The 16,887-nt window shown below is 39.6% G+C and overlaps 1 protein-coding gene across 2 annotated transcripts in view; it reads right to left on the bottom strand.

Annotated features, from left to right (window-relative positions):
* aplp1 (amyloid beta (A4) precursor-like protein 1) overlaps positions 1 to 16,887 on the bottom strand; it is a 40,283-nt gene that overhangs the window by 5,879 nt on the left and 17,517 nt on the right. For both annotated transcript variants that reach the window (XM_030783725.1, XM_030783726.1), the window contains exons 2-10: positions 12,582 to 12,767; positions 11,506 to 11,635; positions 10,150 to 10,262; positions 9,661 to 9,857; positions 8,938 to 9,284; positions 6,659 to 6,783; positions 5,958 to 6,032; positions 880 to 1,038; positions 474 to 602 (exon numbers count right to left, since the gene is read on the bottom strand). In XM_030783725.1, the coding sequence (XP_030639585.1) occupies positions 474 to 602; positions 880 to 1,038; positions 5,958 to 6,032; positions 6,659 to 6,783; positions 8,938 to 9,284; positions 9,661 to 9,857; positions 10,150 to 10,262; positions 11,506 to 11,635; positions 12,582 to 12,767 (1,461 nt within the window). The remainder of the gene's footprint in view (positions 1 to 473; positions 603 to 879; positions 1,039 to 5,957; positions 6,033 to 6,658; positions 6,784 to 8,937; positions 9,285 to 9,660; positions 9,858 to 10,149; positions 10,263 to 11,505; positions 11,636 to 12,581; positions 12,768 to 16,887) is intronic.

Here is a 16,887-nt window from a genome sequence, read left to right as displayed (position 1 = left end):
TTCTAACAATTGCTACTTAGTCAAATATCATATTTAGTGGCCTTACAGTCAGCTATATGTACAGTAACAGCACAACTATTTGTTCGACTATTGTGTAACAATCTACCTTTTGGCCAAAGATTGTAAAGCAGTGTTAAAACATTCTAATATGTTTGGTACACAATAATGAAATGAGCTGATGAATAACTGAATGGATGTGTGACCAGATGAATGACATAATAGATGCATGGATGGAGAAGTGAGTGAATAGGTAAACAGATGGATGGATGTCTAAATGAAGGATAAATGAATCAGAAATAAGATGAACAGATGGCTAAATGGACAGATGAACAATTAGTTGGATGAATGGATGGATGGATAGATAGATGAGATAAATGCTTGGATAAAAGAGTGATGGATGGATCGATGGGGCAGATGGACAGAAAAACAAATGGATGGATGGATAGATGGACAGATGAGTGAATGAATCTTACCTGGAACTTCATTTGCTCTGCTTTGTGCGGGTCTGCAGACTCGATGTGCTGGTAATGACGGAGTGTGTGTTTACGATCTTTCTGTTCCGCTGCCATGTAACGCTTCAAAGCCTGCAACACACGCTCGGGCTGTGTGTGTGTGTGTGTGTGTGTGTCCGTCCAGCCAGGTTTATGTGGGCGTAAGTTCGTGTGAGAGAAAGAACAAAAGTACAGATCGTTTTAACAGAGGTATTGTGGGACTTCTTCCTTGAATCAAACACTATTCATCACCATAAACATCATCCTTAATGCTTAACCCTTGTGTTAATGATAGATACAGTGGATGGATTTGATATCCCTAACAATTCTGCATGAAATAGTACTGCACTCTACTGTAAGTGTGAGACCAGAGCCTGTGGACACTGACCTGCGGTGGGTCGGACTGCAGGGCTGTGAGGTAGCTCTCCAGTGCCAGCCGCCGGTTGTTGTTCAGTGTGGCCACCACGCGAGCCAGGTGAGTTTCCACCAGTCTCTGCCTCTCTCCAGCCACTTGCTCCTCCAGTGTCTGCAGCACGGACTGGAAGTGCTACAAAAGAAAAGGAGAGAGAGGGAGAGAGGGAGAGTGACAGTTTTATCATCTTTCTTCACTAAACTTGAATTCTTTGCTTTGTTCATCTGGGTATGCTACTTCATTGGAAATAAAGTTTGTGATCAGAATATTTCCTGTGGTGGTATAAGTGTTTAAAAGCTATCAGTAATGTGCTGCTCAGACGTTTACTTGTTATCCAATGCCCACAAGAGATAAAACAAACCAAACTTATGCTAGGTCCAACTGGGTGTGACAGACTTTTAAAAAATGTAAAATTGCATATTCTAGGGCTGTTCAAAAATCAACAGATAACTATCAAATATTAAAACATTTGTTTCACCCATATAAAACTTTACATAAGCAATGACATTAAGTGTGGAAACTGTTACATTATTATATATATGTGATTATATTATTAGGAATATCTTATTGAGTGCTCTAATACTGCTCTATGATTTAAGCTCAATCACAGTGGAGTAATAAAGCATAAGAGACTGTCCTAAACAGATAAATGCATCAAACGCTTGATTATATCTGGGAATAAAACTCTCAGTGGTCTGCAGCTAGGCAGCAATCTGGAACAGAGCCACCTGTATCATAACCAAATTTAAATAACGCACTCTGTTATGTTTGTCACTCTATTAAATGAAGGATACGCCAGTGGGAGCATTCTACTGGAGGACTAGGGAAGAACTATGGGATGAGTCAGATGCAAAGACTGGTGCAGAAAGCTGCAGAAAATGAAGGCAATGTGTAATGTGTAATGCAAGATAAGTTTATAGATATTGGTCTTGAGGTAGATGACAGGGGAAATAATCGGAGTGAGAGAGAGAGAGCGGTAGAGAGGATAATCCTGTACCAGAGCCAGGTGTAGCAGCAACTCAGTCAAGAAATAGTTCAGCTGTATTTTAGCTATGTCTGACAGATGAAAAAAAGAGAGGGAGAAAATACACAGGGTGCCAAGGAGAAAGGCAGAGATAGGAATGGAGAGAACAGATTACAGAGGTCAACTTCCTTAGGCCCGACTCAATGGAATGACTCAGTACAAGTATTACAAATCTTTACCCCCAAGACATAATCTTTCAGAGCAAACAAAGCTCCACATCGTGAACCAAGTCAAGAGGTCAGTCAGAACAGATATGGTTGAGATGAAGAACTGGCTGAAATTTACATTCTCAGTGATGTCGTGAAATTGTCTTCTTATCGCACGCAATGGAGTGAGAAGTGCAGCTCCCGCCCACACCGAATAGCTGACTCAAATATGAATGAGATGGACAAATTTCTTCGATTTCTCATTCTCAGTCGTGACTCGAACATAGAAAACCTCTGTAATGACATGCTGGGGTGAGTAAGACAGAGAATTATGGTTCGTTGTAAATATAATGGAAAGTTGCTTTGAAAAGACTAACTGTTCTGTGATGCTGTATTCAAAGTGTGCGTAGGTAGTACTCACTCTAGTAAGAGAGCACTTGAGCTAAATCCTTCTTGAGGAACTTCTATGCCACAGTTAAGAGTACCATCTCGTTTCCTCGCCTGAAGCTCTTTGAATCAATACAACGAAAACAAATCACACAAATGGTGAATTAAGATTTTTGTTCAGGTTGGTGAAAGTGGAGCAGCTTTGGGTTCAACTTTAAAATGTACACTGAGAATAAAACCGCCCGGAGCTGTGAGAATTCAGCACTTGACATAAAGGGTGACATTTACACTGAGGCTGGTAAAAGACCTTCACAACCCTGAAGATCAGAACTCAGAAGTGTCCTTCAACAACCAGGTCTTCTCCTTACACCTCACTTTCGATCTAAAACAAGGCAACTATGACCTTTTAGCAGTGTAAGAAACTGGTAGAGTCCCTGGATGCCACCTGGAGGGTGATAAGAATCCGAAAAAGGAAGCCCTGAAGATAGAAGAACAGAAGCAGGGAAGACCACAACTCTGATTAAAGCTAATGATACAATTCTATATCTCGTAGACGGGCTGTTGATTTGTGGAGGAGAAAAGAAGTGCGTTCAAGTACTCCGGGACGCAGCAAAAAAGAAATAAGCAAACAAACAAACAAACAAACAAAAAAATGAAGGGGGGAGCTGTGCCGACCTGCACAAGTCCTCTGTAAAACTGTTGACGTGCGCATTGTCAATGCGTACCTACTGTACAGATGACTCATCAAGCTAAATAAAAGTGAAGGTGAAGACCTTTGTGGAGTGGAGCTCATGGTGGACATGACCCATGACTTGCTGTAAGCCAGAAAAGAAATGGAAAAATAAATGAAAGAGGAATCGGGTCACTGGCATGGGCCATCATCATCAAGGAACCAGATGAATACTGGACGAACTGTGGCTGGATGGGACAGGCCGACGGGACACGGCTGCCTGAGTGTGAGAGCACACACAGGAACGCAGAACAAAAAATGTGAGAGGACTGTCCCTCTGCATTACAAAGAGAAATGACTGAGTCTTCTTTGATTTCCATGGCACGTAGTGAAGCACAAAACACAGAAGGTGTCAGCTCCATGTGGGATGTCAAAAGATGGGACTGTGTTGAGGCAAAACCCTGGGGCTCCATCAAGGACATTTATGCCATTATATATATATATATATATCTATACACACACACACACACACACACACATATATATAGAGAGTTGATTATTAATGAATTAATGCTAATATATAATATATATTAGTATGACACCATTGTATTGTTGTTTTATTAGCCCTGGCTGCACGGCAACATATTACGAAATATAATAGTATTGTTGGAAGATGGGTGCAAAATAGGACAGGCAGAAGTAAAGCATGTTGTTACTGAAAAAATAAGGCTTTGAGGGGTAATTCTGGACACGAAGCTCTAAATCTTGCATTGAATTTGTAATGACTTAAGGAGCTCATTTCATTTCAGCAGCAGATTCTTTTTTTTTTTTTACTTTTTTTTTTATGGCCAGTAGCTGTGTGTGTGTGTGTGTGTGTGTGTGTGTGTGCAGATGGGCAGATCCAGGCGGACTGGTACAGGATGTTCTGAACTAATTTACAGCCAACTCTTGGCTATATTTATACTAACAGCCTCTACAGTCATGAAGTCAAGCCACAAGTGCAACACCTTTTCTGCCCAACTCTGAGTCATTGTGTCTGTACTGGTCCCCCCCTCCCAAAAAAGAATCAAAACAAAAGAAAAGCAAAAACAAAACAAGCAAACACCCCCCCCCCCCCCCCCCCCCCCTCACCAGAGTTCCCCATTTCACTGAACAGTTCTCTATTCCCATCTCTTTGTAAATGCCTCCTCATTCAGACCTGAAGGCTTCCAGAATTAGAGAATTCCATGGGGTTGTAACACAGGTGTAATAAGTTATAACCAGTCGTAACCTGTTATAGTGTAGTTTTAATGTAGACCTGGGGTTACATAAGGGTGGCACCAGAAAGAATATAAAGGGTATGAGTACTTAAGTTAAAATGTATGGCCAACAGAACAGTCCGCTGTGTGTAAAAGTCCATTAGAGACAGTCAGTTTTACAGTGCCAGGGCACTAAATGGGGACTCTTTTTTCTTATGGTGTGTCTCGCATAGGATACGGATTGCATAAAAAAAGTAAAAGAAAAAAAAATCAACGGGGGTGTAGCGCCATTGTGTATTTGGTTAATCAAGAGCCCTAATAACAAAAACACACAGGGTTATGTTCGTTGACACAGCCTTTCTATGATGTCAAAGCTACAATGAAGCACAGCAACCATGTGCAGGAACCGACACCAAACTTCAGTTAATATGACGTTATTTAATACACCCAGATATTGACGCTTCTGTCTCAAACGTATTACTTGTTCTGTTGAGATGAACTTTTCCAGTTGACCAAGGCTAAGCTTTTAAAAATGTGACTTGCTCAGACAACTACAAATATCAAACGTCACCAAACCCCACCCCAGTGGTCACTATCTGGACCCCGAAACACAATATTTCAGAGAAACACGAGACATTGCTAAAAGCTCCTTATATACCTGCCTGATGGTTAATTTAAGAAGTCTATCTTAGCATGCTAACTGCACCACTAGGCTAAATTGTTCAATGGCTAATTTGCTGAGGTTGTTTGAAATTCTGCATGAATGTGTCTGATTTTAATTGGCTATAATCATGGAAGGTAGTATATTCGATTCTGTTCCCTGTGGTGTTTTTCTCCTTCGTGACTTGAAGATGAAGGGCAAAAATAACACAGTCTATACTTACTAGTCTATACCTACTCATTGCAGATGGCCAACATAGTTATGGTGTAAATGGAAGCTCTGGCCACAGCAATTACTACTGTGACACTAACAACACAGAGATTTCGGTTCGTATTTGAAATTAACATTATTTGCAGGACGTTATTTCGGGTTATTTAGTTTCACATCTTCAACAACGTTTGGGGTAAAAAGAAAAAAAAAAAAAAAGCAGAAAACAAAACCCCCAAAACTCTGAGTAAGCAGGACCTTCCTTCACCCACTGAGATCAAATATAACTCCATATTTTGGGTCTTGTCTGAGAACTGACAGGTCCACATGCACAGCTGCAAACATTTAATATTTCATGCATTTCCTTCAATCTGTAGTTAGACCTCATGCTGTGTCTGCCAGCCCTAGTTTGAGAGGTTTTAGACACAGCAGTGACCAGTCCGAAGTCTAACTACACCAGGGCCCGAGAACTGGTAAAGAATCCACTGGTAGGACTTTCATCTGTACGGTTCAAACATTTGTTGACAGAAACCCACATAAAAACCAAACAGGAGTGATATCACAGCAGCACTCGTAGAACAAATAAGTGGATTAAAAAACAAAACTGAAAAGGACAGAGAAGACTGGTGTTCTATCAGTGACTTGATGCAAGCAGACATTATTGTCTGCTGACGTGTGAGGTGAGGTGTGAGGTCAGATGAGTCTCGTTAATTAGTTTTACCTCATTCAGAGCCTGTCGATCAGCCTTGGGCAGATTCTTAGACTGGTTATCAGCCTCTGCCCACTCTTTCATAATCTGAGAAAAAGACAAAGAAACAACAATAATAATAATAATAATAACAATAATAATAATAATAATAATAATAATAAAGTTAACATAATATGCATGTCGAGTTATATACATATCTATATTACAGCAGATGAAAGTGTACACACACTCCTTAGATATCCAATAGGCAACCAGCTATGAGATTTATAGCAAAGACATTAATTGTAAAACGGGTGAGTTTGTAGTTTGTTGTGGGAGTTTTGGGAACTGGTCAGAATGGTTTTATTTATGTTTAGGGAAAAGCACTGATTGCTGTCTCTTAGATGCCAAACTGCAGACTACTTAAAAATATATATGTATTGGCTAAGAGTCAGGACTGTAATTTAAACAACAATTTCAGGATTAGTCTGAATATAAATTTTGTCAGCAATCCATTTCCTGCTGCAGCTTTCAATTCTGTCCTCTGCATTATCTGTCAGGATGTGCCTAAAATGCATAAACTCACAAAAGTTATTTTTTATACAAACAAAAAAAAAGTTAAGAATTATTCTTAGTTTGGTAATGGATCAACTCATCTGATGTAAAGAGCTGACAACTGGAAACTGACTGAACTGCGATCCAACCAATCATTTCGCTGGGTCTGGCTCCCTTACCTCGTTAATGCGTTTCATTCGCCGCTCCTCCAGGTCCATCTTGGCACGCACGAAGTTGGCGTGTTCGCTGTCGTCACCAGGCATCTCGAAATACACATCCACTCCATCTGTGGGTAGTGTGGGCCCTGCTCCATGCATGGGAGAAAAATCCATTTTGACGTTATCCAGTCACACTTACCATGATTCACTGATAACAATCTGTACCTGCAGAGAATCATATCCAATGTGTGTGTGTGTGTGTGTGTGTGTGTGTGTGTGTGTGTGTGTGTGTGTGTGTGTGTGTGTGTGTGTGAGTCAGCGGAGTTATGCGTGTGTGTCCTAGCTCTTGCCAAGCTATTACAGATAAAAAAAAAAAAAAACCATATTTCTGCCCGTCCATGTGTGGCTCAGAATCTACAACCATTCAGATCAGAGAGATAGTGAATGTTTTAAAATACAGGAGGAACTTAATAGCTTGGCCCATTTTTATTTCGAACAAAACCGAGCAAACCAAAACATCCTGATAATGTTAGCATACTAGCAGCCCTGTTTCTGAGTGAATGAGCATTAGATTGGAATTGGAAGTCATTATGTAGGTATAGGAGTGGTTTTGTTAACCGAAAAAGCAGAAGATGGGGAGGTAGTTGTGAGGGTAGTGTCTAGGAAGAACTGAATTCAAGAGTGTAGCTGTATTTTTTCCACAGTGCCCACAGAAAATCTGCAATACATTTTTGCAACAGCTTCCAGTGTTAAGCAAGGATTTCAAACAACAATAACAACAACAACAACAACAACAACAAAACCTAAAAAGAGGTTTCTGTAAACTAGAACTGCACAGAATGAAACAGAATTATAGCCACCAGAGAGAGATCTTCTAACCCTTTAAGTGACTTTCTCGATGCGTCTTTGGCAGCACTTAAAACCGTGAGCGTCAGGGTAGCTAACCAACTTAATATAGCCGTATGTGTCAATATCAGACTTTTCCATTTCCAAAAACGCTCGAGTTCTGTGGAAAGTATTGATCGATAACAATCTTCAAGTCCTGCCACATAATGACCCAGACTTTATATAGACTTTGACTAAGCTGCTTAAACTCATTTATCATTTTGGCTCTAGACAGTGAGTGTCACTGTGTACTTTGGGATTTTATCACTCTGAAAGGTTGGTGAAAAAAAAGTCCAATTTCAGATGGAAATGTCCCCATTTTGAGGCTGCCAGATCATAAAACATTTGGCGGTACTGTCTGTAAACTGGAAACTCTGTGCTCACATTTTTCTTTTCTCATGTTCATCTGAGTGATAAGAAACTATATTGTGGTCTGCCATGCCCTTTGGTTTTGCTTGGGTATAAAAATTAAGTAACACGCGTGTAAAACTCATTTGTCACCCATCACCATGGGAACAGGGAAAGAACTCAAACAGAAGGGAAGACAAATGAACGTGACCGTTATAAGTCGGAAGACTGTCACACAAAAGCATTAGATACCCTGTTCCACTTTTTGGACGATAATTAAGAGCACCATAGGTGTACCATGGTAAACTCACCTGGTGGAGGAAAAAAGTACCTCTTACACTCATATAGGGTTGTACAAGGTAGTATGAAGTGGATGGTTTCAAACTATATACATAAAACTATACAATACTGTATGCCATCTGGGCAAATTGGGCCAAAACTGAGCTTTTTCATCCTTGTAAACCATGATTGATTGAAGTTGTGACAGGGATGTTTAGAAAAAAAGGGGATCTTGTTATGGGTGAGAGAGATCATAAACTCTGGCAAACTCCAAAATAACTCCAAGATAATTTTGGTAAAACTGTGATGCTTTGGCCAATGCATTTGATTTCGGCCGCCAATGGATTTGATGTCGAGACAGTGACTCTAAGAGTACTGAGCTTCAAAATTTGAGTTTCCCAGCAGCTCTCTTAGACTCTAGGTTTAATGAAATTTGAAGATATTAGAATTAAATCCTAAGTAACCTAGGGATCTAGAAAGTTCCAGTGAAATAAAGCCACAATCACAATTTCAGAAATGTATTAATTTGGTTACGTCCCTAAACATTAAAGTGAATTTTCTCTCTTCTTCTTCTTCTTTTTTTTTTTTTTACACTATTTACACATTTGTATTTCAGATTATCCCATACAAGAATACCTGTATATTATTTGTAAAGCAGATCGGATTTTCTACAGGCACTGTGTTCTGATGTTTGATTAATGATGTGGAATGCAAGGGTGTTTCTAGAGAACTTGTCAAAACCGGTTGGACACGTTCATGTTTTTGAAGTAGCAGGGTCCGAAACTCACAGCTGTCACTGCGGATCTGGGGGTCGGCCGTGGGTCCGTTGTGGCCAGCCTGAGATCCCTTGTCGTATTGGAAGTTATTCAGGTAGTCGGACGCTTGGTAGGGACCTGAGTCAATTGAATACTCGTACTCATCCGGCTCCTTCTCTGCTCCCACTTCTATCTTGTTCTCCTCCTCCACGTCCTCCTCCTCCTCGTCATCCTCTTCGTCCATCTCTTCCTCCACTACGTCATCCTCCTCCTCCTCCTCCTCTTCCTCACCCGCTTCCTCGTCTTCTTCCTCCTCTACATGGGCTGTCTCTTCATCCACGTTGGAGGAAGGGCTCAGAGTGGGAGGTGTAACTTTCATGCTGACGAAGGAAAGGAACAAGCCAATCAAAAAAGAGAGAGGTCCTCGTTTTCAGGAAAGAGAGAGATGCTATTTTGATCTGAAAAATACTTACTACTCAGTTAATGAAAAATACCATCATACTCTTTTACAAAAATCAAAAATCTCTCTGAGTAAATACATTTTCAATCCGCTGCAAGACAAAAGAATGAATTGTGGTACTGTGATGTGTTCAGTTTGCAGTTATGAAGTATATCAGTACCTTCATAGAATGAAATTTCTTTTTTTGTATGGTTGTGTCATGCACCGTGTGGCTGAAAAAGCACATCATTCTTCACTTCAAGGGTAAGATAACAAGGAGGTCAATAACTCCACTAGACACAAGTCACTGCACTCACCTGTTGCCGACTTTATTGTCGACTTGGGTAACAAGAGGTGGAGTGGCTCTCTGGACATCATCGGTGCTCTCTGTTTCACCCCGTTCGCTGGTACCACCCCTCCCAGGGCAACAGACATACTCCACTCCCCGGAAACGGTCACCGCATGGCAACAGCATCCCATAGCTATGCAACTCCAGACCTTCAGTGGCGCAGGACTGGTAAAGCAGGAGAGAGAGAGAGTGAGAGAGAGAGAGAGAGAGAGAGAGGCACACACCACTGTGAGCGATGATGGGGCAAAGTTTTCTTTTCTTCTGATTTTTCTCCTTACACCAATTAAGGTAACAACATTTTTTAACTTCTGACATTTTCACTCAGGCATTCTAAATGGTATACTTTACTCCTCTTTTCATTACACCGGCAATAAAGAGATGCTCATAAACTTTCTGGCAGTAATGTGTTGGCAGTAAAGTGTGCTATAGCAATAATATATTTTCATTTTCTAGCCACCTCTTTAGCGATGTTATGCCAGAAGACGTAACTTTCGCAGGAGTCCATCTGCTCCTGGTGCAAGAAACGACAGCGATCGGGAACCAGCAGAGCCTCACTCACATATTCGCCCACTACAACGAAGGAGGCAAAAAGAGAAGAAAAAGAGCGATAGCATGAAAGAGAAAATGAGACGCCGTTAGTGTAAGTCACCCTGGAGAAGAATATCTACTATAGCAATAATTGTGAATGCTCCATTTGGACTCACGTCTCAAATTACCTAACTGAATTTATATTCATTTTGAAAGGAGCAATTCAGTAGGAAGTTAATCGCTGCCGAGTTGCTGCCCTGCGGTGCTCGAACAAGCGGCGGTAAAGTGGGTAGGCTATAGCGCGGGCGAGGGTTGTCTATGGCATTCCGCACTTAACACTGTACATGCTCCTTTGTCCTTTTCTAACGCATATACGTCACGACATAAAGCGCATCTGCATGTTGGAGCGGTAAGAGAGATGGAACGAACGGCAACGCAGACTGACTCTTGCTATGCCTGTTTAAAGCACTAATATCTTATTACATTAAGCGGTTGGCTGGTAATGGTAACCGGGCTCTCTGTTGCGGCTAGCATAGATGTTTTGTTTTGTTATTCTCGGTGTTGGTTGTTTTTTTAATGAAAAAAAAACCAAAAACTGAACCACTACCAGTTAATTTTCCGTTTTGCAGGAAGGAGTTGTGCGTTTTATTGATGCGCACGAACTAATGGTAGGAAACTTAATCTGTTGAATATGTACGACAGCCAAGCTTATTTGCATTTTAACTGGAGCTCGGTTGTCCCTACCTGCCTCAAGCAAAACTAATTAACGGTTCTTGCGCACATCCTTAACTGCAGCCTGAGAGAACTAGAGCTAAAATGAGGACTGTAAGACGTACTTGGTTGTTGCGTGAATGCAGGGTACCATTTTAGAATTTTTATAGATCTTTTTTGGATCGATAATGTGCCCTCAATAACCACAACTTTTCACAAGCTTTTTTTTGTTTGTTTGTTTTAACTCTAGTTGCTATAGTTTATCGTATTGGGCAATGTCAAGAAATAATAAGATTACTCATTTTATGTCGGTTCTATTCTTCTAGCGGTTAAACCTTCTTTTAAAAAAACAAAACAAAACAAAAAAACAATTAAAATAGATAATATTATGATGACCACCGGGGTTAGAGACGCTCAACAAACCTTTGTAACAATGTTACAACCTTCAATTACAATGGTTTGTTACACTGTATTGACATAGATTAATACACAGATAAAAGGCACTGGGATATGAATTGTTAATGGACAATTCATAGTAAGTAAAGGATCAGGAGGACTTGGTTGAGGGATTTACCGAGGCATCGGTATGGAAGGACAATGAAGGGCCGTGTCTGGCAGTGACCCCAGCCCTTCTTACACCAGGCAGGGATGGTCACCGGACTGGTCGACTCTTCCACGTGAGTGATCTGCAAGGCTGGATACATCTAGATACACACACACATACACATACACATGTACACACACCAGGACAAACAATAACACATAGACACAGATGTGTCAGGAGTGGGAATTAGTCGAGGGGGATGAGTGAAGATGAAAAGACAAGTGAACAGAGAGGAGAGATACATCAAGGATAGACAGAGGAAAGGGGAGGAATTACAAGAGCACACTGAGATGTCATAGGGTAACACAAGAGAGGAAAATTAAACAAGACATTCAAATCCTGAGGAAAAAAAAAAAAGAACCTGACATCACTTTGCGGTGGGAATATAAAAGTTTAGGTTAAATTATGTTAAGGTAAATGTCACCTTAATACTTGAGTTGAGTTCAGAAGTGAATGAACTTCCTCAAAACACATTATGTTGACAATAAATAAATAAAATAAATAAATAGAATTTTAAGCTTGTGCAATTTATGAGCTCTGACACTGGCTATCTTAACATTTAAAAAAAATCATGAGAATTTTAATTCATTAAGTCATTTTCTCTTTTCTTATAATGAGAGCTTATGTATGCTGCTTCCGTAAGTATGAAGACATACTTCACAAATCGTCAGTCACCCCTACAGGGAGAAATGAAAAAAAGCAACGATGCGACAAACATTAAGACCCTGAAAATATTTCAGTGTTTCAACAGATATCTGTCTGAGAACTCAGAGAACTGCTGTTGATTGATGACGGTGAACATCACTTTCACTTGCGCAGTTGGTGCACTGCTCCTCAAAGTAATAATCACAGATTAGAAATCGATCCCCATGCTAATCACGCTCCTACTCAAACGCACTTATGCGTGAAGTTAAAAGGGATTAGTTAATAAATATTTTAAGTATATTATGTTTAAACTGTTTGTCTTTTGCTAAATCCGTTCTGATCCCTTCATCAGTAAACCAGTATAGAATAGAGTAGAACTACAATAAAGCGCTGGTTGGTACCTCTTGGCAGTAAGACAGGATCTGCTTGGGGTCGGTAAAACAGCCCTGTTGACCCAGAGCGTCCGGTTCCCACTGACCAGTCTCCATGTTCATGTGCAGGAGCGGACGCCCACAGAACATGGCGATCAGAGGCTCGGCGACCAGTGGACCTTTGGCTGACCCTCTCACCTCTGTCACGGCCATAGCCTACACAGGACGAGACAGACAGATGGAGAGTGAGGTGAATACTAGTTACTAGACTTATGTTTTTTTTATTATTATTATTATTATTACTTCCCATCACTGTACATCTCATTGAGTAATCATTGATGACATGTCTTACATGTTTAGTCACTGCGAAATAATCAAATGTTTTATATGGTTATACCAGCATATTTTTTGATATGACATTAAGAACCTACAAGGAACAATTACTGGCTTGAAACAGTGAGATGCTCAAAATGAAATTTAAAAGATTGTTATTGGTTCTTATTCCTGGGCATTGTTAAATACCTGACTCTGATGGGTCAATGAGAGGCCACTGTTTTTGTACAATTTCTCATGATTAATGACTCTTGATTTTTAATCATTGAAACATTCATTTAAAAATTTTGTGATCTTAGCAAGAATGAATCAATTGAACAATCACTGACAAACCTTGTGATCTGGCATGCATGGTTTTTGTCATGTTGCTATGTAGTCAGGTTGCTATGTGGTTGTTATGTTAAATTAGTGAAACTATAAAACTACATTCTTTAACAAAAGAAATTAAATGCTGTTTTGTGGAAATTCATTAATCTGATTTGATTTTTGTGATGTATTTGGGGAAATAGGGATGAAGTACATTGCGTGAGTCATCGTTTGTAAAAGAAATCCCCACAGGGTGGTAAAGAACTTTCTGGAATTCCCAGATGAAGAATCTTTTAATAAGGTCCTCTGTGACTGTGCATAACAAACTGCTGGTGCCAAGACGAGGGTGAGGAGTAGACACGACAAAGATCGTTCACAGCTACGGATGAGTAATATTATCATCCCATAGTTTAGATTTTACCTTTACCTTTAATTTTTTTTTTTCAAAATTTATCTTAATATATGCACACATCTCTGTCAACAGTAGTACCTGGGAGTGGCTTTTTTCAGCTTTTTTTCATCCACCTACAATATTTAAGAGCAAGCCATGAACAGCTTTTACATTTTTTTTTTCAGATTGAAAATATTACTTCCTTCCTAGCTGGCTTTTTTCATGGCTCACCGAATTCAACAGATTTATCACTGTTGCAGCAAAGGCATTGACATCCATCTGAAAGACTCTAATCTTGGAAGAAATTTAAGAGAACAAACTCACCAACATCTACATGGTAAAATCTAGTTCTTAGTTAACATGAAAACATTACATAGTTTTTATAACATATATATAGTTATTATAACATAACTGAAATTGCATAAACCCAAAACGAATCTAGTTCCTAACCTTTGCGCTTTGTTTTATTATTTTGTTTTGCTGCATTTTAGATAAGCTCACCCCGAGATTTAACAATGTATAGTAATATAGTCACTTGGTCGCCATTAACACTCTTTCAAATGTACATGCTGTCTGACAGAAAATCCACATTAATTTGACGCTCAGTCTAAACTGTTCTCCATCTGGACCTCATCGATGTCATTTAGAAACTAGTATTCCTCCTTCAGTTTCTACCCTAAACACTTCAATGATTAACTCTTCACCAACTATCCTCTGAAAACAGTTTTCACCCCTGACAGAGTGACCATCTAGATGTCAGTCAGTCTGACTGTAAGACCTGAGACTGTGTTTACTGAAGCTCCACACACACACACACACACACACACACACACACACGGAGGCCTCCTGATCCTCCATCTTCATTCTTCTGAGGCTTTAGACACAGTGAACTGTCTCATGATGATTGCAGTTCTGGCCTTTTTCACATGTTTTCAGTATCACTGCATCACACTGCATATGCACTATCTACCACTGGTATCACCAGCACTTCTCTCCGTTTTTCTCAGCTTTTCCAGGTCACTCTTACTCCTGTTAGTCTTACCTCTTCAAATACCTAATAGCATTAAGGTTATATGATACAGTCGAGGCTTGTGTTGTTGTTGTTGTTGTTGTTGTTGTTTGTATTGAAGCTGAAGACATGAGATTCTTCAGCTGCTGGCTAAGTAAGGACAAGGACAATAAGGACAATATTTAAAACTAGAAAAAGTCGCTTAACCTAACACTTAGCCTTGTCTGTGTTATTCTTTTCATAAAATAACTTGTCTAATATGTCAATACCGGCCCAAATACTGGGAAGTTAATACAATATGACTGCAAGACTAAAGATGATATTAAGTGAGGTAAAGACATTAATCCGTTTTACACTTAAATTTACCAGTTTTTGTCAGCTGTTGATGAGTTAGTAACTGAACTGACAATATTAGCGAGACACCTAGCCTTAGTATAGCGTAACTCAGCATAATCTCCAGTGACAGGTGATGGACAACGCAAACAAAGAACATTCAGATAAGTAATTAAAGCTGAGATGGCTAAGAGGGGGAAAAAAGGCTAGGAATAAAACAAGATTAACATGGGGCTGATTAAAGAGAGGCCCTGCTTCCGATAAGAGCTGTTTGAAGTCCTAATTAAAATTTACAAGAGAAGTAGATATTTGTTGCACGGTTGTAAACATACATAAAAAAATGAAATGGGGAAAGTCGAGAACGAAAAATGTATTTGCGTTAAGCTGACATTATGGGATCAAAGGCCATTATACGCAACTTGGATTAATATGACTAGAAGAAATCTCATTATGTGGAACCCTCATCAAATCCAATAAAATTTGGGGTGCAGTACATGTAGTTATGTGTGTGTTTGTGTGTCTATGTGTGTGTGTGTGTGTGTGTGTGTGTGTGTGTGTGTGTGTGTGTGTGTGTGTGTGAAAGAGAGGAGAGAGCGAAATGGCTCAGCATTAGAGGCCCTCCGGTCCTAGTGAGAATGCCCATGTTAAGACAAACGAGGGGTTTATTTTAGACTCCAAATTTAATTTGAATTCTATTTCTAACCCTTTGATACAACACAGCCTTCTTTCTCTTAAGGAAAAAATTAAGACCTCTCTTACCAATGAAACTGACAGAAAACTTTCATTTTAAGTTGCCATGTCAAACCAAACTCACTTTTTCGGCTTACCTAAGATCACCGCTGGTAAACAAAACAAATAAGAGAGAACATTATGAGTTGGTTCTCGCTGCACTTGTCTGGCTCCCTGTGTCTTTTAGCATCGATTTTAAAATCCTTTTACTTGTTTACAAATGTCTGAGTCGTTTAGCATCTGAACTGTTTACTGAATGCCTCTCAAAGTATTCTCCATAGCTAATCCTCACACTGTCCACTTTCGCTTTACTGAAAGTAGAAAACAAACAACATTAAAAACTGGCGAAGTGTTCTGTTTTTTTTTCTCTCTCTTTTTTTGTGGCTTGGCTTTATGCTCCAAGAGTGTGAAACACATTTGTAAGCTCCGTGAAGAATTTTAAGAGGCGTGCCAAGATTAACTTTTTGAGATTGTGCTTTTAGATTAAATTAGCCCTTTTCTGCTTTTCGATACATCTAATTACCAGTTCACCGGCTCCTGTCTGACAGAATCAAATCATTTTCAGCTCAGGTGAATCAGGAAATGAAGTGGAATTAAACTCATTAATTGAAGGAAATTGTTGCAGTAAATGAGTTGACTATAGTGGCTATATAGCTTGGGTTCATTTCTCAGATTATTCGATGGACATTAACTGGACTGACCCCCCCTTTTTTTTTCATTTGAAAGTCTGACTATGTCTTTAACATACATTCTTCATGAATTCATTTAACATGTTTGAGAAGATGCTAAAGCATTTTTCGTTAAACTCAGCATGTAGCTGACCTGCACTCTTCTGTTTATTGTGCTTGAAAAGGGTTAGGACGGGGGTGACTGGTTGTTGGAGCAAGGTGATAGCTCATTTGTGAGGTAACATACTCATTTGACCCATTAACCCGATCCGATTGCTATGACAAATGGCTTAATGGACGTGTCTCTTTTGTTGTAAGACAATGCCACATGAGAGAATTCTGGATATCTGAGACAATAATGTATTCGTTTTTTTTTGTTTTTTTTTGTGACAAGTCTTCAACCAGTGTGCTTTAGTGTTATGCAGTCTCTATATAGAAAACGTATCGCTGCGTGAAAACCCAAGTCGGACCAAACTGTTCAAATCACTTGCCTTTCTTTTCTTTCTTTTTTTTTAATCAATTAAAATTCATAGTGGTATTTTTCTCGCAAATATTCTGTCACAGCAA

This window comes from Chanos chanos, chromosome 9 (genome assembly GCF_902362185.1).
Source record: "Chanos chanos chromosome 9, fChaCha1.1, whole genome shotgun sequence".
Lineage (NCBI taxonomy): Eukaryota > Metazoa > Chordata > Actinopteri > Gonorynchiformes > Chanidae > Chanos > Chanos chanos.
This window is presented reverse-complemented; position numbering and strand designations above follow the sequence as displayed.